General features: G+C 38.4%; 1 protein-coding gene and 1 pseudogene across 2 annotated transcripts in view; both read left to right on the forward strand.

Moving 5' to 3' along the window:
- The window catches only part of LOC134206085 (putative uncharacterized protein DDB_G0274535), a 240,909-nt gene extending 227,203 nt beyond the window's left edge, over positions 1-13,706 (forward strand). For both annotated transcript variants that reach the window (XM_062681783.1, XM_062681787.1), the window contains one exon: positions 13,270-13,706. In XM_062681783.1, the coding sequence (XP_062537767.1) occupies positions 13,270-13,460 (191 nt within the window). In that variant the 3' untranslated portion in view covers positions 13,461-13,706. The remainder of the gene's footprint in view (positions 1-13,269) is intronic.
- An 11,965-nt stretch (positions 13,707-25,671) lies between these two features.
- Positions 25,672-27,706, forward strand: part of LOC134206520 (coiled-coil domain-containing protein lobo-like) — a 34,892-nt pseudogene continuing 32,857 nt past the window's right edge.

The following is a 27,706-nucleotide window of genomic DNA, read 5'->3' on the forward strand; positions in this document are numbered from 1 at the left end:
TCTTGGTACAGTGATCACCACGTCACTATCCAAGCCGTTCCTGGGTGGACGTTAGGCAGAATAACAGCGATTTCAGCAATTCTTGTTCTCTCATATGGCCCTCTGCTAATCTTCAGTTTCTATTCAGTGTCAATGGAATCTGTATCTTCCTTCATTACTTTCATCTACTCCCTTTCGCTTTGAGTAGTATAATTATCACCGAAAAAAGCCAATGAATTAATTTCGATAAAGTCACGCGGTAATCAAAACTATCCTAATTATAGTGTTGGTAATGTACAGCAAAACACTTTGATTATGCGATTCTTCTTATTCCTTCGATTATTTGATAGGCACTCTGTGTTACTTAACCGCTACTGTGCCGAGATCTACTGTGGTATTCTGCTGTACAGAATCCACAAGAATCTATTTTTAGAATCCCATTACTCATTTATTGTTTCCGTTGCCAGTCCATCTCATCGTGAGTCCATTGTGTCCGTTTTTCCATGTCGTGCATCCAATGATCGTTGCATTGTTCGGTTGCCATTTATCCGGGTAACGTTGACCACTCCCGGAACATCACGGAGTGCCCCGGCGGAACCTGTAGAAATCGACATTTTCATTTTTGCACTGAAACATGTCATGCGATAGTTCTATCTTCATGGTTTCTCACGAATAATAAAAAAAATAATAATAAGAATTTATTGTTGAGATTTGATTCATAAGAGAAAAGCAAAATAGTGTTAATTTAAATAACATTTTGAAATAAGCTAGGTTATGGTACCAATAGTGGAGGTATTACTAGATTCGCAAGAGTAAATATATTTTTCAAATTGGTAGTTATTTGAAATTTACAGCTTTAATATCTCAGCCAATAGATAAACTAATAGATTTGCTAAAAAAATGAGGTTGATGTCATTTATCATCACCAATTACCAAATATTGCTTGCACAACTAAAGGGTGCACTGTTCCTTAAGTGGCGGCAAAAATTAATTTTGGTTCCCATACTGCCGTAATCTGAGAAAGTGGCGCAAGCGCCAAATTACAAGACACATGTGTACCATTTTTCTGTTAAAGAACTCGATGAGTACTACTCGTTAACACCATTTTTGGGAGATGGTGATTACGTCACTTTTTCAGAATACGGCAACATAGTGGTGCTGTTCATTGAAGACTCGCCACTATTTGTACAGTTGCACCACTATAGGTGCAAGGGAGGCAATTTTGTTAAGAAAAATCATTGTTTTCAATAGTTTTTCAAGTGAAATCTTAGGATAAGTTGCATTTAACAGGATTTTCAAAACACGACGCATCAACTGAAACCATCGTAAAATGTAGGGGAAAAATTTTTTTCCCCAAAAGATTCTAATAATTATGCGAGTTCCTGGTAGTTCAATCATATCTAAAAGTTATTTAAAAGTTTCAAAAGTTAGTACTCGAGTAGCACAATTTGAACCGATTTAACTGGATTTTTTTCCCTACATACTTGTTTATGACAAATGTGCTGCTTGGACAGTTAATAATTGATTGACACCATTGAAAACTTGAAGATTTTTTTGCGATCCGTGACCCCCCGTTGGCAGCTTGTGAAGATATTCAAAAATCACGAGCATTCTAGGATGTGCTGTGGGAAAACTTGACTCGACTTGTACAAGACACTGAAGATGACCTTGAGGTCGAAATACGTATCTGCGTAAGATAACAAAACGTAGTGGAATTAAATGGAGAGTACTCGACTCGCCCTAGACGGTTGAATACATTTTACTAAAAAGAGCTTAAAATATTTTGTCTGTTCCAATTTGTTTCCATTGTTTCGCGATAAAGGTCGTTCCTTAGTCGTTTATTTAGTATCTAAGTGCTTTCACCATACTTTATTTTTTATAAGAAATTTCTAATTCTCCATGCTCACATGACCCTGTATACAATCCCATTGAATTCCACCACTTAATTTTACCTTGACAGATACGTATTTCGACCTCAACAGTAAGGCCGTCTTCAGTGTCTTGTACTTGACTCGACTTAAAGTCGAGTGAAGTACGAGACACTGAAGACGGCCTTACTGTTGAGGTCGAAATACGTATCTGTCAAGATACAATTAAGTGGTGGAATTCAATGGGATTGTACAAACTCGTCTTATGACAAGTGAAGACATTCCACTAAAAAGCTCAAAATAATTTTCCTCACATTCATTTTCAATTCAATGGCTTTTTTTTTTAAAGTAATTCAACGAATTTAAATAATTTTTGCAACTAAGATTTAGCTAATAATATTAAGGTCACTCCTGACGGAATCCCAAGTTTCAAAGTGCTCGCGTTTTCAGGGCACACCACTCGATCTGGAAGGAACGCACAACTGTCATTTTTATTTTTTCACGCATGCTGCGACGTAGCAAAACTAAATCAACAAAAATGACAGTTGTGCGTTGCTTTCGTATCAAGTGGTGTGTCCCTGAAAACGCGAGGACTTTGAAACTTGGATTCCGTCAGGAGTGACCTTAAGAACGGCCAGCTTTATTTTTAACATCCGCCTGCGTTCCATGGTAGAGGGATGAGAAGGACCCATTCCCGATCTGAAACAAAGTATTTTTAATATTAAAAAATCCGAATCAAAATTTAAAAAGTTTGCTTACCTATAGGGTACTGCACGGGCTGCTTTGTCTCTTTTTCGCTGCAAAGAAATTAGAAAACAACAAGGCCAGTTAACGTCAAAGTTTATGAGGAACGAAAGAGAAAGAGATGTTTCCGTGCAGTGCCCTATTAGAAGATGTACTGATATCAGGTAAGGGTATGCGATAACACAATTTTTCCTGACGAAACGAAACGAAACGAAATTAGTAATGATATTGTTGATTCAAAACGAAACGAAATTCAGATTTACTTTCGAGCAGGCATTGAAAAAAATCAAATCATGAGTAAAAATCAACTAAATTCATACCAATTTGATGCTCTACTACGGCCGATGATGCTTCCTAGATCGTTGAAATTTGGCGTTCGTTGATTCAAAGTTTAAAGATCTTCATCGCTCACCAATGGGAGACAACTGAGCGAGGCAAATCATTTGGTAACCTAACAATGAGTGTTGTTACGACACGCTGTTAGAAAAACCTTTTCAGACATTATAAAAATTTAGTCCGCCATGAGAATGGAACTCTGATACACTGCATGGGCGGCTTTCATATTTTCTCTCCTCCATCCTAGCAACTTGAAAGCAGAGTGAATAAAGCAGAACACCTAATGTGTCAGATGTTTTAATTTTAATCTAGTAGGTAGAGGAAGCGTAACGCAAATGCTTAAGTTGTAGCTCCAATGGATACCATATCAAGTTTGGCTTGGCGAACTCTGTTGCTCGTTGTTTACGCAGTAACGATCGCTCGTAATCGTTGTTTGGTATTCATCTGAGCATGGCTGTTCACTCACTGGCGTAGGATACTATGATTGAATTAGATCAATGCTCGTCCGCTTCACTCACGCTTTCAATGCCTGCTTTCGAAACGAAAATTTGATTCGAAATTTTACGAAACGAAACAATTTTTTTCCGCGGAAATTTTGTTGAATAGTTTTTTTTTCTGCATTATACACATAAGGCAAAAACGAATAAAAAATCCGCGGAGAAAACCAATTTTATTATTAATTTATCTATAGGGAGAATCTAGCTTAATTTTAAAAAAGGACATTAGTAACAGATCAGCTTTGAACCTGTTAAACATTTTCAAAAGTATGCCCCTTACCATAAACAACGTAAAAATATTCATCGCTTAATATTTCCAACAGCTGAGGTCTAAAAATAAAAAATAAAATGATATTTTAACTGCAATCAACAGATTCAAAGTGCCACCCCTCCATTTCTATCAACATTTTGAATAAAGTCCCCAGGCAAATTGTCGTTCAAATTCATGAAAATGGTCTTTCCAACAGATGTTAGCAGTTAAAAAATCGGCTTTTTTTAATTTTTACTGAAGTCTGTTGGAAATATTAAGCGACCATTTTTGGTTATAACAGGATTTTCAAAACACGACGCATCAACTGAAACCATCGTAAAATGTAGGGGAATAATTTTTTCCCAAAAAGATTCTAATAATTATGCGAGTTCATGGTAGTTTAATCATATCTAAAAGTTATTTAAAAGTTTCAAAAGTTAGTACTCGAGTAGCACAATTTGAACCGATTTAACTGGATTTTTTCCCTACATACTTGTTTATGACAAATGTGCCCATGACAAATGTGCTGCTTGGACAGTTAATAATTGATTGACACCATTGAAAACTTGAAGAATTTTCTGCGATCCGCGACCCCCCGTTGGCAGCTTGTAAAGATATTCAAAAATCACGAGCATTCTAGGATGTGCTGTGGGAAAACTGGACTTGTACAAGACACTGAAGACGACCTCAAAGTTGAGGTCGAAATATGTATCTGCGTAAGATAACAAAACGTAGTGGAATTAAATGGAGAGTACTAAACTCGTCTTAGACGGTTGAATACATTCCACTAAAAAGAGCTTAAAATATTTTTTCTGCTCCAATTTGTCTCCATTGTTTCGCGTTAAAGGTCGTTCCTTAGTCGTTTATTTGGTATCTAAGTGCTTTCACCATACTTTCTTTTTTATAAGAAATTTCTAATTCTTCATGCTCACATGACCCGGTATAGAAAAAGTTCCTTTTCGAAGAGAAATTATAGCCTTTCGGCTATTGTTGCACAAGAAAGGCAAACGGCCTTTATTGCTCCATAATGTTATTATTATTTGCTGCCAACACGATACAACAGAGTTTCAAAGCGCGTTCGGCACCATTCTCCTCTGATACCTATTTCACTAATCGGCAACGGTTTTGGTCAGTAAGCCAAATTGTCACAGGAACTTGGCATTGTCAATGTAGGCAGCGACATTGATGATGCGTCACTATCAATGCTACTCGCCATTCCAGTCGGTTTGTTTGATCGTTGATGGCTCGGCAACCAACATTTTGACGCAATTTGCCATTTTATTCATTAAGCATATTTCTGCTGCACTTTTTTGTCGGATTTGGCTGAAGAAGATTCGCAAATAAAAATTATAATGTGACGTTTTTTTTGTGCTTACTTCTGTTATCTACGGTGTGATCGAGCGATGACGATAAACCACGCGCCACAAAAATGAACTAGCTGCACTAGGTGAAGAATTTTGTTTGTTTTTGTGTCGACATGCTTTGGGTGTTTGCATATTCCATTAACAGGTTAACTCGAAATCTTTCCGACTGGATTTGACTTTCTCTGATCGCTTAGGAAACAGAATTGTAATTAGAATGTTGTACGTTGGATTTCGAACTGTATCCGTTGATTCAGAATCTGTGGTTAGTTGAAGATATTTTTCATTTTGTTGGTGGTATGGTGATCATTCACGCAGAAAAAAACTATTTAAAAAAAATCACATTGTTTTGGCGGTAATAAGAATTATTGTTGTTTCAACAATCCAATATTGTTGTATTTATAGAAGCTTGGAAGCTTGAACTTTAAAGAGCTTTTTTGACAGCTTCAATCGATTACAATAGTATTGTTGATTCAACAAGAGAAATATGTTTATTTCAAATATCATTCATTTTTACTTGTCATAAGACGAGTTTGTACAATCCCATTGAATTCCACCACTTAATTTTACCTTGACAGATACGTATTTCGACCTCAACAGTAGGGGAAACTGGACACACATGATCCCTACTGTTTTCTCGAAAACTAATAACATTTGTATACCACTGATATGTGAAAAGGATCCGTTAGACAGATGATTGAATTTGAGTAACATCTGATATTAGTTGCTTTATGTATGTGGGTTTTAGATACGTTTTATTATTTAAACATTCTCAATCCTTTTTTTCTTCAAAGGAGAAAAGTTATTATTGTAGAATTGAATAAATGCATTGTATTAACTATTGCTTATTTCAATTTCATACAATAAACAAAATAAGATAAATACTAAACATGGACACACTTGATCCCCCACAGGTTGGACACACTTGATCCCGATATTGCATATATTGAGGCGTTTGTTGTATACCATCGCATATTATTGCATTGTATGGAACTAAATTGATCTGTTTAAATTCTTTTCTGATTAAACAGTATAAAAAGTTTTTATTTCTCTTTAATTTTGTCAATCAGGCAATACACGCGCAATTTGAATGTCTAAATACACCCAATATTTTTTTTTACACGGTTGGTATTCTTTAATTTCCCGGTTAACCTGATTTTTAACACCTTTTTAAATACCACCTGAATTTTCTTTGATTTTTTGTGAATTTTTTCGTGGGTTAAACTCATAGTTTCATCAACGCTAAAGGTCGTAATCAACTAAAACCCACCCGTGTAAAAAAAAAGAACCGGGTGTAGCCTTATTTCATTAACCGGAACAAAGTGTAGTTGAACATACTTAGTTTTGATTAGTTTTATGAAATGCATTTTAACATTATTTTCAATGAAAACGAGTATAAATTAAGCTTAGAAAATACTCAACAAATCACAGTATTGTTCGATCTGGTATTCAATTCTTTCCTTTTCAACTAGGGGAAGTTTGCTTACAACCACGATTTATTTGTAAATCTTCCTAAAGAATTTTTAATAATAGGCTCATTCAACAACTTTTGGTCAGTCGTTTAAGAGAAATCGCATTTGTGTAGTAATAACACGTACTACAGAAAATATGATGTTTAAAGAATGAGTGACAGGGCCATATTGATGTATGAAGTCAGCATCCTGGTATGATCACGGTTTTGGTATTGGTAGTAGTCTGGTGATCTCGATATATCACAGACTTTTTTTGTTGGTCCCAAAACAGGCACTCAGGAGAATTTACCATTGGCCATGGCATTTGCAGTGTGGCCAATTTTCAGAAGAGATCCTCTTGGGAACATCATGGTTGTCGTGATCAGTGTTGGGAAAAACTCAAAATCTCAAAACTCATGTACGATTCAAATCGCACGTGATTTGAAACGCACCCAAATCAGCACCTAAAAAATCAAGGCTGAGATGAATCATCCATTTGAATAATCGTAGGTTTTCTTTTGTTCTCCTTCGTAAATTCACGTTCAACACATAGAACAATGGATACTCTTGCGTGTGTAAACAATAAATTGCACCCAAATTGTTTTAAAACACTTTTTGGAGCGAAATGATTTTTTTCGGGAAATGAGTGAAATTATCCGTTTTAGCATGAAAATCTCAGACGTGATGCATTCCTTTAAAACCGCAAACGAGTTAGTTCGCGCGGGAGCGCTCAATGATTGAGTTTTATGAATGATTTTACCAACACTGGTCGTGGTATGACTACTGTCTTTCAGTGGAGTGAATGGTTTGCAGATAAATCATCATCACCATGCCAACTTTGTTACAATACTTGTCCTAAGACGAGTTTATACCATCCCATTGAATTCCACCACTTAATTGTATCTTGACAGATACGTATTTCGACCTCAACAGTAAGGCCGTCTTCAGTGTCTCGTACTTGACTTGACTTTGTTACAATAGCCGACATTCTATCTGTCACTATTACTCTTTTCGAGAACCAAAATACTTGCCTTGCTTAATATCAACAATATTTCATTTTCGCACGACTGCTATTACTATGATGTCAGGATTTGAGAATAGATCAATTTGACCTTTCATTAGGATTGGAAGAACCTAAACATGTTCAGCTCATAAAGGGATCACTTTCCCCTATATGGGGATCAAGTCTCCCGCAAGTTTTGAAAATGCCAAATTTTCTATCTTTCGGCAAAATCGAGTTTTTGGTAACTTTTATGAACAAATAATTGCTTCCAATGACGTTTTTGAATAACTAATTAAATTCTTTATCAAGTCCATCAAAAAGCGTACAAATCAGTGCATGTTACATCGAGAAATATCCTAAACAAAAAGTGGGGATCAGGTGTGTCAAGTTTCCCCTAAGGCCGTCTTCAGTGTCTTGTACTTGACTCGACTTAAAGTCGAGTGAAGTACGAGACACTGAAGACGGCCTTACTGTTGAGGTCGAAATACGTATCTGTCAAGATACAATTAAGTGGTGGAATTCAATGGGATTGTACAAACTCGTCTTATGACAAGTGAAGACATTCCACTAAAAGCTCAAAATAATTTTCCTCACATTCATTTTTAATTCAATGGTTTTCATTTTTAAACTAATTCAACGAATTTAAATAATTTTTACAACTAAGATTTAGCTAATAATATTAAGAACGGCCAGCTTTTTTTTAACTTCCGCCTGCGTTCCATGGTAGAGGGGTGAGGAGAACCAATTTCCGATCTGAAACAAAGTCTTTTTAATATTAAAAAATCAGAATCAAAACTTAAAAATTGCTTACCTATAGGGTACTGCACGGGCTGCTTTGTCTCTTTTTCGCTGCAAAGAAATTAGAAAACAACAAGGCCAGTTAACGTCAAAGTTTATGAGGAACGAAAGAGAAAGAGATGTTTCCGTGCAGTGCCCTATAGGGCACTGCACGGACTGCTTTGTCTCTTTCTCGCTGCAAAGAAATTAGAAAACAACAAGGCCAGTAAACGTCAAAATTTATGAGGAACGAAAGAGAAAGAGATGTTTCCGTGCAGTGCCCTATTAGAAGATGTACTGATATCAGGTAAGGGTATGCGATAACACAATTTTTCCTGACGAAACGAAACGAAACGAAATTAGTAATGATATTGTTGATTCAAAACGAAACGAAAATCAGATTTACTTTCGAGCAGGCATTGAAAAAAATCAAATCATGAGTAAAAATCAACTAAATTCATACCAATTTGATGCTCTACTACGGCCGATGATGTTTCCTAGATCGTTCGTTGATGTTTTCGATTTGGCGTTCGTTGATTCAAAGTTTAAAGATTTTCATCGCTCACCAATGGGAGACAACTGAGCGAGGCAAATCATTTGGTAACCTAACAATGAGTGTTGTTACGACACGCTGTTAGAAAAACCTTTTCAGACATTATAAAAATTTAGTCCGCCATGAGAATGGAACTCTGATACACTGCATGGGCGGCTTTCATATTTTCTCTCCTCCATCCTAGCAACTTGAAAGCAGAGTGAATAAAGCAGAACACCTAATGTGTCTGATGTTTTAGTTTTAATCTAGTAGGTAGAGCAAGCGTAACGCAAATGCTCAAGTCGTAGCTCCCATGGATACCATATCAAGTTTGGCTTGGCGAACTCTGTTGCTCGTTGTTTACGCAGCAACGATCGCTCGTAATCGTTGTTTGGTATTCATCTGAGCATGGCTGTTCACTCACTGGCGTAGGATACTATGATTGAATTAGATCAATGCTCGTCCGCTTTACTCACGCTATCAATGCCTGCTTTCGAGACTTCGAAACGAAACGAAAATTTGATTTGAAATTTTACGAAACGAATCAATTTTTTTTTCCGGGGAAATTTTGTTGAATAGTTTTTTTTTCTGCATTATACACATAAGGCAAGACCGAATAAAAAATCCGCGGAGAAAACCAATTTTATTATTAATTTATCTATAGGGAGAATCTAGCTTAATTTTCAAAAAGGACATTAGTAACAGATCAGCTTTGAACCTGTTAAACATTTTCAAAAGTATGCCCCTTACCATAAACAACGTAAAAATATTCATCGCTTAATATTTCCAACAGCTAAGGTCTGAAAATTAAAAATAAAATGATTTTTTAACTGCAATCAACAGATTCAAAGTGCCACCCCTCCATTTCTATTACAATTTGGGTAAAGTCCCCAGGCAAATTGTCGACCAAATTCATAAAAATGGTCTTTCCAACAGGTCTTAGTAGTTAAAAAATCGGCTTTTTCAAATTTTTACTGAAGTCTGTTGGAAATATTAAGCGACAATTTTTTTGGTTATGGTGAGAGGCATTTTTCATCCATCACTTTTTCCTATAGAGTTAGCCTTGGAAGATAAACGAAAATTGTGACTGCTAGATGAAAACCTTTTTTCCGTTCATCATTTCAACTCTCACTCACTTTTTGTGAGAACAACTAGAAAAATTCTATGATACCCTGCGTTGCGAGTCGAACCTTAATAATAATAGCCGTGGGACGCGCTTACTTTAACAACACCAACACGCTATTAGGCATTAGGTTACAGTGGCCAAACGTCCCGGATTATGCGTGACAGTCCCGGATTCAGTCTACTTGCCTCGCATTGCCTGGCGCCCCGGAAAACATTCCGCATTCCATGATGAACTTCTAAAGCCATCGTCCATCGGAAATGCAATGTAAAGAAATCTGTAACAGATTTAAATAATTAAGAGAATATAGAAACTTGAGCCTAGTGAAGTTGAGGGCCTTGAGGGTCTACTGAAGCTATAAAATGAAGGCAGCTCAGCAAAAAAACATACTTAAGTAAAAAAAAAAATCAATTATTATTTATTTTGCTGATTTCCAGTAAAATATTTGCTGTATTTTAGCAATAAAATGTAACAATTCTCAGCAAAATAACGTTTTGACTCAGATTCCAAACATGACTCAGATTCCGAACACTGGCGTTTTAGCGCTCTAAAACTAAAGTTTTCATAGGTTTTTTATACTAAGGAACAGGATCAGGAATGCCATTTGGCCGAAAGGGTAGTTTGGCCGAAAGGGTCGTTTGGACGAAAAGGTCATTTGGCCGAAAGGAACGTTTGGCTGAAAGGGTCGTTTGGCCGAAAGGGTCATTTGGCCGAAAGGGTCGATTCGCCGAAAAGGTCATTTGGCCGAAAGGGTCATTAGGCCGAAAGGGTAATTTGAACGAAAGGATCATTTGAAAAGTGAGAAATTAGGAGTAGTTCTCATTCCTCATTTCTCACTTCTCACAGTAAAAATTGAGGACCCTTTCGGCCAAATGATTCTTTCGACCAAATGACTTTCGGCCAGATGGGTTTCGGCCTAGTGGCATTCGGCCAAACGACCCTTCCCCAAAGCTAGGACATGATGCTGCCTTGTTACTATTCAGTCGGTAGCCAGTGTAACCAAATTAATTTCGTTTTGAATCTTCCATACAATATGTTTCAAAACTCGATGTTTATCTTTCTCCTATCCATTATTTATGTAAGAGAAGCGAAAGATTCAAACACAAAAGATTTCACTTGAAAAAATATGACTGATATATGATATGATAAATAAATGACAAAAAATAAATATAATGCTTAATATCAACACTTATAAATCTTTGCAGACCTTGAGAATAATGTAAAAGTCTTTGGCTAATGCAGACATTTACGTTTATTGCTAACTAACAACAAACTGCCCTACGGAGGACGCATCGCACCGGCACGATTGTTACAGAAAATCGGTACAATTTTGAAGCATCTAGATCTGCAGGATCTAGAAAATGTGAGAAAATTCTAGATTTCCATGATATGCGGAATCAAAATTATCTGTATATAAAAGTTTAGGTCATGACAATGATCTCCATCGGAAGGATCTGAATGAGTTCCAAAATTTGAAATAGATTAGATATCAGATGAGAATGTCCCAAATCTGGAGCATTCTTAAATCTGCAAACAACTAAAAATCTACTAAATCAGGAAAACTTCTGTAACATCACCATCTCCATTTCACTATTTTCAAACAATGGTTGTTGTAAGTGAATACTATCAAAAGAACACGGAAAACAGACAATACACATCAGACCAATGAGGAATATTTTGCTCATCGAAGAGTTTCCACAATTAGAGCACAGATCGAACAATCGCCTCATAATACAATATATTTTACTTACACAACTCAATTAACTTAAATAAAAATAGAACATACCAAAACGATACAAATTAGTTTTACGTCACTGAACAATATTATTTAAATCATCAGATATGCATAACGTTTTATACATGAACCCTTTCTAAATGCATATGTAATAAACTTTTGAATAGAAGTTTGAATGCTTTATTCAGCGGCGCAGCCGAATTTTTTGTGATAAGAAAATTTGAATTATTAAAAATTCATTTCGAAAATCCGCGAAATTCCGTTTAATTTCGTTAAAAGCATAATTTTTCAGCCGAAATTTTTGAAATTTAACGATACGAAACAATTTTCGGATTGGTCTCGACTTCCCTGGGCATAAAAGTATCATCGTGTTAGCCTCATGATATACGAATGCAAAAATGGTAACCTGGCTTAGAAACCTCGCAGTTAATAACTGTGGAAGTGCTTAGAGGTCACTAAACTGCGAGGCGGCATCGTCCCAATGGAGGTACGCAGACCTTTTAGTTTCCATCCAGTCTTCCAGCCAATCATTCATGCTTCCATTATCATTATCCCTTCCTTCCAAGTCGACCTCATCTTCAACCAGATAGTTTCCTAGACCGAACCGAGAATCGAGCTCAACCACCTTCAGATGGTCTTGATTTGTAGCTGCGCATCTTACCGCCCGGCTAAGGAAGGCGCCTCTTGGTCTAATTACCAAGAATAATTTCGGCACCATTCCGCCGGAGAGAACCCTTCTCTACGTCGCCAATACAGTCTCGTCTGTAGATCACCAGAAAACCACCAGTACGAACGAAAAACCAGAAAACCGCCAACTGCAATAGCCCAATAAATTATATTCCTACAAACTAGCTTAAAAAAAACTGTCATAGATTCTTTGTAAACATTACAATAAATTAATTCCACAGTTTTTACACCTGTTGTTCCGCTTAGCCTCTCCTAAAATAAGTATAAGAGGGTGTCAAATTGAAAACAAAAATTGAAAAACTGCACTTGTGAATCGGCCTAAATGGCTGGCCTGATGTTGATTCAAAACAAAGTAAAGCACTTTTCGTTTTGTTTGATTTTTTGTTTTAATTTTTTTCAAATAGAAGCGTGAAACAATATGAGTTCCTTGGGAAATTTGAACTTAAATAAGTAAAATAAACAATTTGCGAATGGAAATATTTAAAGGAAAAGATCAATTAAATATAAACACTTGCACACTTGCAGTTGCTATCATTCTACACTGCAGTCGCTTTTTACGCAGTGTTTTTACGCGAGTCGCTTTTTACGTGACTATTTTTGCACTGATTTTGGGATTTATGCGTTATTTATGGCAGTCTCAATTTACGTGGTATGAATCCCTCGCGTAAAAATCGAATCCAGTGCATTAGTAATTGGCTGCAAAATTACAAATGTTGTTGGTTACTAGAATTACATATCCATCAAAAAGCATCCTATCGGATAGCACATTAGATATCTAAAATGAACGATAAATTAACTAGAACAATCTACCACGTTCCAGCCATTGAACCATATCTCGAGAGCTAATTTTCCTGACAAGTCCTAATTGTTCGCTTCGTCTTGATACTAATGAGATCTGTTTTCTCCCGTGCCGCCTCTCCCGACAGGTCCTTGCTCGAGTACAAACAGCTACACGATAGGCGGAAGCAGCATCGATTTACAACCCCAGCAGCTGGTTCTCCAAAACAGCAACAGCAGACAAGTCAACCGCAGCATCAGCCGCAGCAGCAACAGCAGCAACTACAACTACAACAGCAGCTACAACAATCATCGAGTTTATCAAGTAGTAATAGTCTAATTAATAACAACGGTAATCAAATTAGAGATAGGGATAGTACCAATTACGTGAACGTGTCCTCGATATCGGCCCTCAACGTGTCCTCCATTAGTAACAACAACAACAACAACAGCAACATCATCAACAATAACAGTAGCAGTAGTTCCAACAGTACCAATCACCACGTCAACCTAATAGGCGCATCGACAGCGTCAGCCACAATGACCACCTCAGCCGCAATTTCGCCTCCTCGGCCAATGCAGAAGGTAAGACAGTTGCGCTTTTGATGCTCATCGAGTGCTTATGGCAAGGGTTCACTTGCAATGTATGTTTCAAGTGATTTCAAGTACACACTTCTTAACCTTTCAGCAATGTATTGTTCCGGTGAATGCGATTGAAATTACTCGTTTGAAATACGATATCGTTTGGATTGATTTTTATTATTTTAACGAAAACCTGACCCTGAAAAATTAAACACGTTCCGGGAAAATTTTACCAAGAAAAAAACTTGTACATAGATTTGTAGAGCCAAATAATTGTTATTTGAATGCAACAAGCAAAATAGCCACTTTTCGATATTCATTAGAAGAGAATGCACAACAACGGCTCATGTGACGTTTAATCTTCGAGATAGGAGATTTGCGCCATCGCATTAATTAATTTTCCATAATCCACGAGAAATTTGGAAAAGATAATTCTAATATGTCGAATTTTCTTTCTCCATGTCAATTTGACCTCATTTTGATGCTTTTCAAGATTTTACTAATTAATTAATGGTCCAATGTCCCCATTTTACTGCATGCAAAGTGTACGTATGTGGCCTCCACTTTGTACACTTATACGCTATGATATACGATCTTGTGTTTGCTGGTCCACTGGGAATTTCAAAGTTAATCGGAATTTAAGTAGGGTACCCGTACCCTTAGTGGAGGTAGCACCAATAGTGGAGGTAGTGGGGTTTTAATAAGATTTATCATGTTTATACATTTTACGATGGTTTCAGTTGATGCGTCGTGCTTTAAATATCCTGTTAAATGCAACTTAACTTAAGATTTCGCTTGAAAAACTATTAAAAACAATGATTTTCCTTAAGAAAATTGACTCCCTTGCACCTATAGTGGTGCAACTGTACCAATAGTGGCGAGTCTCATAAGAAACCAATGAATAGCACCACTATGGGAACCAAAATTAATTTTTACCGCCACTAAAGGAACAGTGTACCCATAGTGGTGCAAGCAATATTTGGTAATTGTTGATGTTAAATGACATCTATCTCATTTTTGTTAGCAAATTTATAAGTGTATCTATTGACTAAGATATTAAAGCTATAAATTTCCCATAATTATCAAATTTTAAAAAATATTGTCTTTTGTGGATCTACTAATGCCTCCACTATTGGTACCGTTACCCTAGTAATCATAGAGATTTCTGGGATTTCGAGTTTGTTTGAAGTGCTTTTATTACAAAAGCGCTCAAAGATAACTCAAGGCTTTCCAGGGGTAAAAAAGAGGTAGGGATCTGAAAATGAGAATAATTCGAACTATTCGAATAGGAGGATTTTTTGAAATCTAAATAATCATAAACTCTGATCTGCACGGAGTTCAGTTTGCAATGAATCGTCCCATAGATACTCCTGGAAGTGATGTGTTCAAGAAGTGAGTAATAATTGCTTGGAACCGATCCAAATTTGGAGAAATTTTTCTATCGTAATTTTCTTCTTCTTATTCTACATTATATGTGATGTGATCATCATTGTTTCAATTTAAAGAGCAACTATTAAATGTACAATAATGCTAATTGGATTTGCAATATTTGTCCTGAAAACCGTAGAAAATTTCACAAATTATTTGAGGATTCTGTTTAGTGGCCTAGATTTTTTATATTAAGAATTTATTACATGTAAAATGTGTATCGATCTCCCAACACCAGATGCGTTGCCTGAATCGGTATTTCCCCTAGTTGTCCTACCCACGACTTGGAACGTGGAAGCGTCCCTGAGGGCAGTCGATGTGTCCTGTAACTACCTTTCCTGCAAAAGCGTCTTGAGTAATTGTCCTCCTCACCTCAAATAGTTCTATTTGCAGAAGGCGGCAACGTTTCACGTACGGTGGATGAGCTATTGGGTCGTGACCTGAAAAATCGAAGTGCATATCTCTAGAACTTATTTTTTAAAGGGTTTCTATTGAGGCGATCCAAATGGGTTAGAATGAGCTCCATATGACAGCATTCGACTCCAAAATAGACCGAACCAGCGAACAGTAGAGGGCTCGGAAACATAATGTCTCATGGAACTTGTCAGAAATTTGAGGAACATGAGGCTCAATTATTGATTGGCTCTAGGGATGATGTAAGTCTGCTGTCCAGGATAACGCCAACACCTTTCAGATGTTGCACTTGCACTAGTTACTAGTCACTATACTAGATCGTTATCAAATTCAATAGTGATCAGCCTTGTCCCCTGTCGAATGCAACTTGTTGCGAGAAAATCGGTTAAGAATTACTACATGAAAAAGTGGCTAATGTTTTTCGGTTTTCGTGTGCACACACACACATACACACGGTGTCAGGCCATTTGGCCGAAGGTCATTAAGCCGAATGGCCATTAGGCCGAATTATCAAAAAGAAGCAAAAAGTGAAAAATAAGAAGTTCTTTCTTCACCTTACCCCTTCTTCCTTCTCCCTTCTTGCACTTTCCTTCTTCTTTATTTCTTCTTCCTGCTTCCTTTTTCCTTCTCCCTTCTTCCTTCTTTTTTCTTTCTTATTCCTTCTTCCTTCTTCTTTTTCCATTTTCCTTTTTCCTTTTTCCTTCTTTCTCCTTCCTTCTTCCTTCTTTCCTTCTTACTTCATTCTTCTTCCTTCTTCCTTTTTCTTTCTTCGTTTTTCCTTCTTCCTTCTTTCATCTTTCTTCATCCTTCTTCCTTCTTTCTTCTTCCTTTTTCCTTCTTCCTCCTTCCATCTCCCTTCTTCCTTCTTTCATCTTCCTTTTTCCTTCTTTCTTCTTTCTTCATCCGTCTTCCTTTTTCCTTCTTACTTCATTCTTCTTCCTTTTTCTTTCTTCCTTCTTCCGCAGTCCTTCTTCCTTCTTCTTTCTTCCTTCTTCCTTCTTCCTTCTTCCTTCTTCTTTCTTCATTCTTCCTTCTTCCTTCTTCCCTTTTCCTTTTCCTTTTTCCTTCTTACTTTTTCCTTTTTCTTTCTTCCTTCTTCTTTCTTCTTTATTATTTCTCCTTTCTTCTTTCTTTCTTCTTCATTCTTCCTCATTCCTTTTTCCTTCTTCCATCTTCCCTCTCCCTTCTTCCTTCTTCCTTTTTGCTTCTTCCTTTTTGCTTCTTCCTTTTTCCTTCTTTTTTCTTCCTTTTTCTGTCTTCCTTCTTCCTTCTTCCATCTTCATTCTTCATTCTTATTTTTTCGTTTTCTTCCTTCTTTCTACCGGCTTAATTTATTCTTCTTCTTTCTTTCTTTTTTCTTCTTCCTTCTTCCTTCGTCCTTCTTAATTCTTCCAACTTTTTTCTTATTTCTTCTTCCGTTCTACTACTTCTTCAATTTGCCTAATGGCCATTCGGCCTAATGACCGTTCGGCCTAATGGCCTTCAGCCTAATGACCCAGCATCATACACACGGACAGGCAGATATTTCTTCAGCTCGAAGAGCTGAGTCGATTGGTACATACTGTAAGAAGTTGTTCGGGGGATTTCCGAATGAAATCCGGGAGAAATTACTAGATTTTTGAAGTATACCTTGAGGAGCTTTCTGAGGAATACTTGGCGGATTTCCTGAAATAAATTGCGGAGGAAGTCGCGGAAAAACTTGCGGAGGAATTCTCTAATGAACTTCTGAATTTCTTTAAGATTTTTTCCATAATAACTTTCAGGATTTTCCGCAGATTTTATTAAACAATTCCCTCAGCATATCCCAAAAATCCCGTGGAAACTGCTCAGAATTTTCAGTGATAATTTGTTATAATTATGTTTGGGAAATTCCATGGAATTCTATTAAAGTTTTCCATGGAAATTTCGTAATATCATTTATATTTCATAATACCATTTATATAAATTTTTCCGTAATAAATTCTTGAAAGACCTATTTGAGATTTGCCGGAATAAGCTAATACAATCAACCTAATACAATACAAACAACAACGAACACTGAAATTTCTCGAATCTTATTATCACATCTTCATAAATCACCATCATTTTTAAGCAGGGTGAAATATAGCTTTCCATCTTATTCCATATCATCTCGTGCGTAGATAAATAATTTTATCTTTTTCTTAACACGGTTTTAAAAAAGTAAAAACAATTCACCGATTTCGTGTGGTTTGTTTACTTTTTTACGCAAAACTGTCCGCAAAGTAGAGAGATTGTTCAAACGATCCGGACAGGATTGCGGTTGACTTTGCGTTTAGCAAACCCGTTCCGGATGTATTGTGCGTTGCTAGTGAAAAATACCCGGCATGATATAAGGAGTTAGCTACACGACTTGGAAGCGGAAAATGGCTGCACAGGATGAAGCCGAAGGTTGGCTACGCGACATGGAAGCGGGAATCAAGACAGAAATTGGTTACGTCCTATGATAGCGGTACAATTAGACGTTTTGCTACCGCGATATGATAGCGGCGTGGAAGATTTGATGTTTATTATTAGTATTTGCCTGTGCTACCGCGGTATGACAGCGGGCGGAAAATATCGGAAAGATTTACCTTATTTCTTTAGAAGGATAATGAGGATTTGATGAAATTGTCCTATATGCATAATGGCTTAACGGATCGGGCAACGAATAGAAACAAAAAAGTCCAAGCTGATAGTAAGGTATTGTCATGGTGATAACGAGCAGGTTGAGATTTTGAAGCAGCGCGCCCATAAGTTTTGCATAGGGTGTGAGTACTGTTAGCCTTGATCTGTGCTGTTAAATTAGCTGCAGAGTGGGGTTGCCATAGAATGGCCGCTGCGTGATAAGAAAATTTAGGCGCGTTTCGATGCAACTTAATAGACTATGAGGCTGGTTATGTGGTATCATATTAAATAAAAATAAGATGAGTTATCTTTGATATCAAGATACCTATTATCATGTCATAAAGCTCGTAATCTGAATAGGCTATGATGTAAGCTGATTGAGATGATCAAGTTATGAGTGATATCAAGATATGATGTCAACACTTATGGAACATTGATGCGGACGCTGATTGAGATACTGGATGAAAGTTTTAGATGTATTATACATTGCGCTGAATGATATTTTAGTTCGGAATTTGATAGCGATGCTGGATGTTCTACGAAATAGAATATTATGTACAAACATAGTCTGCTTAAGGAAGTTAAGGAAAAGTAGGGGATGTAATTTCAAGGTATATTTGTTGCGGTTGTTACATAATTATTCGTTTTATCTTTCAATGGTTTAGGGTCATTTGGTCGAATGCCGTTTGGCCGAATGATATTTGACCGAAAGGGTCATTAGGCCGAACGCCATTTGGCCGAATGTCGTTTGGCCGAATAGTTGAAATACGTTTTCTCACGAAGTGAGAAGTGAGTAGTGAGAAGCAAGGAAGAAGAAGAGAAAAGAAAGGAGGAAAAAGGAAGAAAGAATAAGGAAGAAGGAAGTAAAAAGAAGAAAGAAGGAAGAGGGAGGAAAGAACATGGGAGATTCTCCCTCCCCCTCCCAAGAAGGGTGAAGAGAAAGGGAAGAGGGAAGAAGGGAGAAGAAAGAAGATGATAGAAGGAGGAAGAAAGAAGAAAGAAGAAAGAAGAAGGAAGAAGGAAGGAGGAAGATACAGGATGGAAAAAGAAGAAAAATGGAAGAAGATAAAAGAAGGAATAAGGAGAAGGAAGCAGGAAGAAAAAAGAAAGAAGAAGAAAGAAGAAGGAAGTATAGGAAGAAGGAAGGAGAAAGGAAGAAGAAGGAAGAACGAAAAAGAAAGAAGGAAGAAGCAAGAAGGAAGAAGGAAAATACAGGATGCAAGAAAGAAGAGCGTAGGAAGAAGAAAATAGGAAGAAGGGAGAAGGAAGAAGACGAAAGGAATAAGGAGGAAGGAAGAAGGAAGAAAGAAGTGGGAAAAAGGATCACTTGTAAACTGAGGTCAATTTTTTTTAACTATTCGGCCAAATGGCATTCGGCCAAACAATCAATCTAGTGCTGTTGATGAAATATATTGGTTGTTATGAATGATCAAATCCAGATTGCATGAAGTGTGTACAGGATTTGTGTACTATTAAATGTCTACAGACTGCTCAAGTGAAGTCATACAAATATGCCATCGTGTGGATATGTGTATTAAAACCACATATATGAGTTTTCTGATTTATGTCAATTAGGTTTGATTTGAAAGCGTATTAATGTGGAGTTCAATTGTTTATTGTATTTACAAAAGAAAAGTTAACCAAAGGATTGTAAAGGAACTGATTTCTTTCTATTTCTCTGTTCCTACTTATCAGTGGCGTAGCCACGGGGGTGGTTTTGGGCATAACCTCCCCCCCCAGAGACAACATTTTCAGAAGAAATTTTTTTTTCAGAAACCCCCCTCCCCCCCCGACTAATTTTTTGGCTACGCCACTGCTACTTATACTTGGCCTGTATTTAAATTTGATATTCTAAGTAAATCAATGAAATCATTATACACAATTTCTGGCCTGATCAATCGACGCAAGGATGTGCCAGCTGACGATAAAAGGCCGTTTCTTCAACTATAGCATCATTAACGTGCACTGCCCACACGAAGGAAGATCCGACGACGAAAAAGAAGCGTTCTATGCACAGCTGGAGCAGACATACGATGGATGCCCGCTGCGGGACGTCAAAATCATTATCGGCAACATGAACTGAGAGTTCATCGGACCGGATAGTCTGCATACCGTATCGAACGACAACGGCCAACAATGCATAAATTTTGCAGCCTCCCGCGGAATGGTAGTCCGAAGCACTTTCTTCCCCCGCAAGAATATCCACAAGGCCACATGAAAATCACCTAATCAAGAACGGAAACCCAAATCGACCACGTTCTAATCCACGGTAAATTCTTCTCCGACATCACGAACGTACGCACTTACCGCAGTGCGAATATTGAATTCGACCACTACCTCGTTGCAGTATGTCTGCGCTCAAAACTCTCGACGGTGTACAACACGCGTCGGAGTCGTTCGCCGCGGCTAAAAATTGGGCGGCTACAAGACGGTAAACTAGCCCAAGACTACGCGCAGCAGCTGGAAGTGACACTCCCAACGGAAGAGTAGCTAGTCGCAGCGTCTCTTGTAGATGGCTGGAGAGATATTCGATCCGCCATTGGAAGCAACGCAACCGCTGCACTAGGCACGGTGCCCCCGGATCAGAGAAACGACTGGTATGACGGCGAATGTGAGCAGTTAGAAGAGAATAATGCAACATGGACGAGATTGCTGCAATAGCGCACGAGGGCGAACGAGGCACGATACAAACGGGTGCGGAACAGACAAAACTGGATTTTTCGGAGGAAAAAGCGCCAGCAGGAAAATCGAGACCGTGAAGAGACGTAGAAACTATACCGCGCGATTGTATGACATCTGCCATAATGTTTTTTGCCAGAAAGCCATTCCCCAGAAAAGAACATTTACCAGAATGTACCATCCCCCAAAAGTAATAAAACTGGAAATTCCCGTTAGTTTTTGGTGGCTAAAGAATTATATAAAGAAGGTTATTTTACATAAAGAGGATTTGGAATTATTTACAAATGAAGGGATTTTCAGTATAATTATTTTTGGTAAAATGGATTATTTAACATATTAGACAATTTTCATAAAGATGATAAAGATGGATACTTGTTATAAAAAAAACATTCATATTTGCTTAATACCAACCAAACAAACTGTTTACAAATGGATATCATATTCCTTCGTCTCATTCCAAACGCAGACTTCATTTCTAAAATTGAATCATATATACAATGTATTATCGACTTTGAGCGTGCTTACAGGGGCACTCCAGAGTTTAACTTTCTGAAATCAGTATGACGAAAGGTATCTAAGGTTCGATTTCTCAAAATTAAGCCTCTTCATCGAAAAAATATTTGGTAGAAGTAGTAGCTGACACCTTCCTACATAAATGGTACAAAATAGTTTTTCGTTTTTATAAAATCCTGCGTTAGATGCCTTTCGCCATACAAATTTCTGGCGGTTAACTCATGCTGGCAGTTCGCGCATATATGATAGCGCCTGGATGCCGACAGCGGCGTATGGGAAACCATCCACTGCCATAATTCATTGGATAATATCACTTTAAGTCAATGACAGCTATTTGTATTCAAGTTATATCTGCAAGTCTAGGCAAAATGTCTTCTTTAAAGAAGGGATAACACCTACCTCGCCTTAATCGGAGCCAGCGCCTTCTTTAAAGAAATGGATTATATCCACATTGCTATAATTGAAACGCCTATTTTAAAAGAATACCTTAAGGCGAATGGATCACATTGGTCCCAGCCGTCAATTTGACAACACAAACAAAAAAAAGAATACCTTAATCCGAACAAGCGCCTACTTTTAAAGAAGGAATTATATCCACCATTGCCTTAACCCGGTCCAGCGCCTACTTTTGAAGAAAGAATCACATCTTCCATTATAGTAATCCCAGCAAACGCCTATTTTTAAAGAAGGGGTCACATCCACCATTGTCTTACCCGCAACCTGAGCAAAGCTTGAGAGCAAATCGATAACTGATTTTGTTGTTGTGAAATTGCCTAATTTTGATAACTCAGGTGAAATCCTTTTGGTCGTTTTAACGGTTAAAAGATCAAAATCTACAGGAAAAATCTACGACATCAAATCGAAAACTATTCCTGCTATCGATGAGAGCAAATCGAAAACTAATTTTATATTGGTTCTGATAACAAAATTTGTACAGTGTGCTGTCAGATCATACAATTAGAAATCAACAGCAAATGAGATCAAATATGTAATCAATCATGATGATTCATATTTGAAACAAATTATGATTTCGATTTGATGTCAACATCAAAATATGTTTTCTATATGCTCTCATTATGATTTCAGACTTCTCGGAAGCGCCTGCTTTAAGTCTTAAGGCGCAAGAAACCACAATCCATTTTCCAGTGGTCTTCCAGAGCGCTTGTGATTTCCAAACCATAATTTCCAGCGGTCTTCCAGAGCGCCGATTTTCCAAACCAAATTCATTTTCCAGCGGTCTTCCAGACGCGCTTTGTGATTTTCCCAACAATCCATTTTGCAGCGGTCTTCAGACGCTGCATTGTTGTGTATTAACACATAACAATTAAATAAAATCGAAATTAATTAATTATTAATTGATTTAATTCATCTCATTTATGAATGTCTGAGATAACTAATTTAGTCTTCCGGACCTTTCTACCCTCTAATGAACAATCTACTATTTTCCAAAATCGAAGAGATCGTTACTGAAGAGAAAATTGAACACACGATGTAAGCGGTTCGTGGAATCCATATGTCGTTCGATGGAATCTGGTCATCAGCAAAGACGAAGATCGCAGTTGTTCACAATGGTACGGAATTCGATGGACAGGAGTTCAGAAGCATCAACTCACCTATTAATATTTTAGCAACCAGTGAAGCCTGCTGAATCTTTCGGCGTCGAAGCAGCGTATCGAGTCCCAGAAGCCGACAACGCTCTACGACGGAGAAGATTTAACGAATCTCTCCATGGTAGATCTCTTAGCGCAATGCGGATGAATCTTCGTTGAACGCTTTCACTGGCAATCCACAATAGATGGTAAGGAGTCCCACAACAGCTGAGTTTTCCATTATCGTACTAAGCACAATAAAGTGCTTTGGCAATGAGGTCGGTGAAATCACGGGACACTTTCGTGATGAATCCCAATTGACGTGAAGCTTTGAATAATGGAAGAAATGTGGATTGAAGTAAGTCCTGCGTCCAGAAGAACGCCCAAATCGCTGACCTGATCGACGCGCTCGAGGGATTTCCGTCAATGCTGTATTCGAACGTGATAGGAGTTCTCAGGAAACGTAATCACCACGCATTTGTCAACGCTAACAACAAGTTTGTTCAGTTTACACCATTCAGCAAAGGATTCACATAGCCCTTGAGTCGATAACAATCTTCTATTGTCTTGACAACCAAGTAAATCTTCAGATCATCAGCGTAGATCAGCACAATTTCGATCCTAGCAGCAATGTAACATCGTTGAAGAACAGCGTAAAAGCAATGGACCCAGATTGCTACCGATACCTGATTTATTACTAAACGGACGGGATACAGAGTCGATTTTAACGCGCAGAACACGATTCGAAAGATAGCTTTCAGCCAAGTAAAACGTTCAGAGGCACCGAGGTGGGAGAGCTTAGACAGGAGTATTCGATGGTCACGTCAAGGGCAGCTTTCAGTCCGTATACACGGATCTACTTGCGCCTTGGCTTCAATCTCGATATACAAGTACTAGTAAATTCCGCAAGTGTAGTTGGAACGGAACGACCGGGCATAAATCCGTGTTGATTGATGAAATGTAGCTCCTTGTGGCACTTAGCATGGCATTGGTTACTATTATCGAAGAGTTTTGATCCTGGAGAGATGTACCTCTATAGTTCCTTACGTTTCGCTTATCTCCTTTCTTGTGCAAGGAAACATGAATGATTGCTTCCAAACTGTGGGAAACATCTTTGCTCAAACGATTTATTGAAGATAAAGGCCATCGGGTAGCTAAAGCAGCACAGCGACGAAAAATAACGGCTGGTACACCGTCTGGTCCAGGCGAGTAGGAGTTTTTAGTTTCGAGGCAGCGATGATCATATCCGCAGAAATTGAAAAATACGTCAATATCAACAGCGTCAGAGGTAGACTAGACGCTGCGCATTAGCTTCCGTTTTGGACGATGTGAGGAGAAAAACTGATGCGAAATGTTTGGCAAACATTGCACAAGACTCTGTGCTGACATCGATTCAGAATCGTCCAGAAAGACGTGACGGGATGGAAGAGCTTTTTTTTCGAGTTTATGAAGCTCCAAAACTTTTGGATTTCTCCGCAAGCTGTACTGTATACGCATCACATGCGATTATATAAGTTAGCATTCATCTGACGATATGCATCATAGCAGTTTAAACGCTTGTTGATTAACATATGACCGATTTTTTCGCAGTAACCTTGTTTGGCATTTCGCTGACGTTTCAATTTACGTAGTCTGGGTGCCCCAAGCTGGTTTACCAGGTGGTCTAATCGTCGGTAGGTTCTCATTAAGCCACGCGCACAAGGCATCGCAGAAACGCACAGTGATTTCTGTCTACATCGTTAGAGTCTTGGAAATTGTAGCCCAGTCAATGCCATAAATACTCTGTTAGTAAGCTTGAAGTTGATTCGACGATAATTTAAACGTCGAATGTTATCACGAAAAGCGGAATGTTTCAGAAGGAATAGTAACCGCAACATCTAACGGAGGATGATGTAGGTCAATTGGCAAGAGTAGAAACCGTCTCGTTACATTAAGGTCATTGTCACATGAGAAGTAAACCAGATCGAGCACTCTACCAAGGTGGATACTCAGAGTTACCTTGCATCATATTGAGGAAATCAAAACCATCAACCAGTGTTGAAGCTGCAAGAGGAAGTGACACAGAACGATCGTAACATATACCTTGGGTTGTTTAGACCAAGACAAACGTGGTTGATTATAGTCCCCACAAATAATAACTTTGTCGTCGGATGAACCTTTTCGTGAAGCTCCTGTGCAGAGGCGATGTGCGTTAATTATCGAAACATCTTGACTTCGATCGGTGATGTATCGGCCATTAACCATAATTTTGCCCCTTGATGACAGACGATACGCTTACTTGTTCTAATGATTGACCATTCATCAAACGATCGACGAGCTAATGTATTGTTGAGCAAAGCGATGAGCACTCCAAAAACGACTTAAGACTGTTCAAAGCACAACGATCGCATCGATATACGTTGTAGGAAGTACCGAATAGCTGCAGAGAAGTGATGCAGTCATCAAGACCAGTCTCAACCAAAACGATGACATCGTAATTGGTCACAGGTGGCAAGAAACAGCTCATCAATTTTCGTCCGCACTCCACGTACGTTTTGGAAATAAATCGAGATTTCACTGGATTCACATTGGCGGTTGCTAGTTGTCGCTGTCCAATCGTCGAAGAACTAGAAGCGGAATCTCATCAGGTTTGAATTGTTCGGAATTATAGTGTACTTGCCATCAGATGCGGCTTGAAGACCCTTCCACAGGCCCAGACACGGACCAGGACGGTGACGAACGATGGCAGCAAAGGCGCGACCGTGCTGGGTGGGTTGGGATCTTCCACAGTGCTTGCCGCAGTGCGTCCTGGGTCGGTGAGAAGCCAGCGAGTTGATTGAGTTGTGAGATCATTGAGAGAAACCACGAAATTGTCGTGATCAAGATCAGATGATGAAAAACTTGATTGTTGATTGGCAAACGGGCACTAGAAGGGAAATCCGATCAGAAGAGTTGGTTCTGAACGTATTGGTACTTGCCTAGTGAAGCAGGCTGAGAACCCCATCGACAGATTCGACAACAGGACCGCGACGACCTGATGACCGATGACTGCATTAGGGGGACTGTGTCGATCCTAGATGGGGTCTCCAATGCTTTCTACGATGCGTCGCGGTGTATAGGCTTTGTTGTTTTGCGTTCTTGATGATAAGCGGATCCGAATTCAGGTACGGTGAACCGATTTCGGTCGTCGGGTAACAGAGGCGAAACAGTTTTAAACTGCGGATGGGAATAACTCTTCAAAATTGTGAAGTATCTTCCGATGCTTCGCGGGACATACACCACGTAAAACTTACTGATGAAACAGGAAGTGCGGCTAAGGGCGGTTACTGCGGTTACGGTTACTGGAAAATCGAAGCCGTACTAGTGATCCGTTTTTTGATTTGGTTCAAATTCTCGACAGTTATCCCTCTGGCCAATAAAATGAATCACCAACAACATTTGAGACTGTTCTGCTGACTGTCACTTTGAAGGATACATAAAGGACAAATCTTCTACGTTCTTACCACGGGGAACTAATTTGACTGCTTTTATCATGGAAGTGTCAATGTTAGAAATTTCAGCTACGTACTGTTTGATTTCGCTTCGTTCTGGTCAGGTGAGAAAGGTGTCACGTAGAAGGATTCCAAATCTAGTAGGCTGCAAAACGTTCGCAACTTTCAAAGGAATTGAGCTTGTATTGCCGGGTCCACCTCGAGCAACACGGCGATTTGCAACTGGTCATCATTCCGCTCGGGATGTTTATTGAGTCCTGTACTTAGTGTTTGTTGAATAGCAGTTGATGATGCTTTATTGCTCGATATGTCTGAATGCTTCTCAGGTGCGGCTGAGTTGATACGCTGACGCGAGAGGTAGTTTTGTTGACTCCAGAATCAACTGAATTGAAACGATTTGCACACGTTTTTTTTCGACCCAACGACAAATTTATCCGGAAGTTGTGCATCCAGGACGTCAAAGAACGACGTATCGTCGCAGGACCCAGAGCGGTTAATAGGGTCTTCGGCAGTATCGTCCAGGTTAGTTCATCAATGCATCGTGAAAAAGAGGCTTGGTGATGCGAGTTGTTAGTCGGCTTAGATTGCGTTTGAGTTCCAAACATTGTCCGATTGATCTTCCGAAGATTTTCGCCATAATTTCCTAGGCGGGTATCCATCGAATCAGTGCGTACGAGCAATTCACGTAATGCCGTATGATGGTTTTCCCGATCGTATACTGCCGGTTCAAAGTTTAAGCGGCAAGAGTTGCAGAACCAAACAAACCGGTTTTCGCACACCATGAAGAAAAATGTGATTTAGACAGTTCAACGCAAACGAAGTGAAAGGTCCTACTGCAAGATCCGCTGCAATTAATTGCTCGATTTGAATCCAGAAGATTTGAGCATACTTCATGCTTCCATCGTTACAAGTATTTTGTTGTACACTGTACACACTTAAAATTTTAAGTTCACCGATTGCCGAGAATCCAAAAGCCGAGATATTGGTAATAATTTCGACGAATTTCGGTAAAATTTTACCGAGATTTCGTAAACTTTACTGAGTCATCGGTAATCGTGCCGAATTTCGGCAAATGTTGACGAAATTTAAAGTAATTACGAACTTCAGCAAAAAATATTACTGAGATCTCGGTTGTTGAATCTCGGCAAAATTTTGCCGAGATCTACAAAATAATTTGAGTGTGTACCAACTCGTAAAAACGCCAATGCAAGAAAGTACTATCGAGCTCGCCTAAGTTTATACTTTATCTCCAAGCAGAGCGAATAAAATGTTGTACACAAGTTATA

This window comes from Armigeres subalbatus, chromosome 1 (assembly GCF_024139115.2).
Source record: "Armigeres subalbatus isolate Guangzhou_Male chromosome 1, GZ_Asu_2, whole genome shotgun sequence".
Lineage (NCBI taxonomy): Eukaryota > Metazoa > Arthropoda > Insecta > Diptera > Culicidae > Armigeres > Armigeres subalbatus.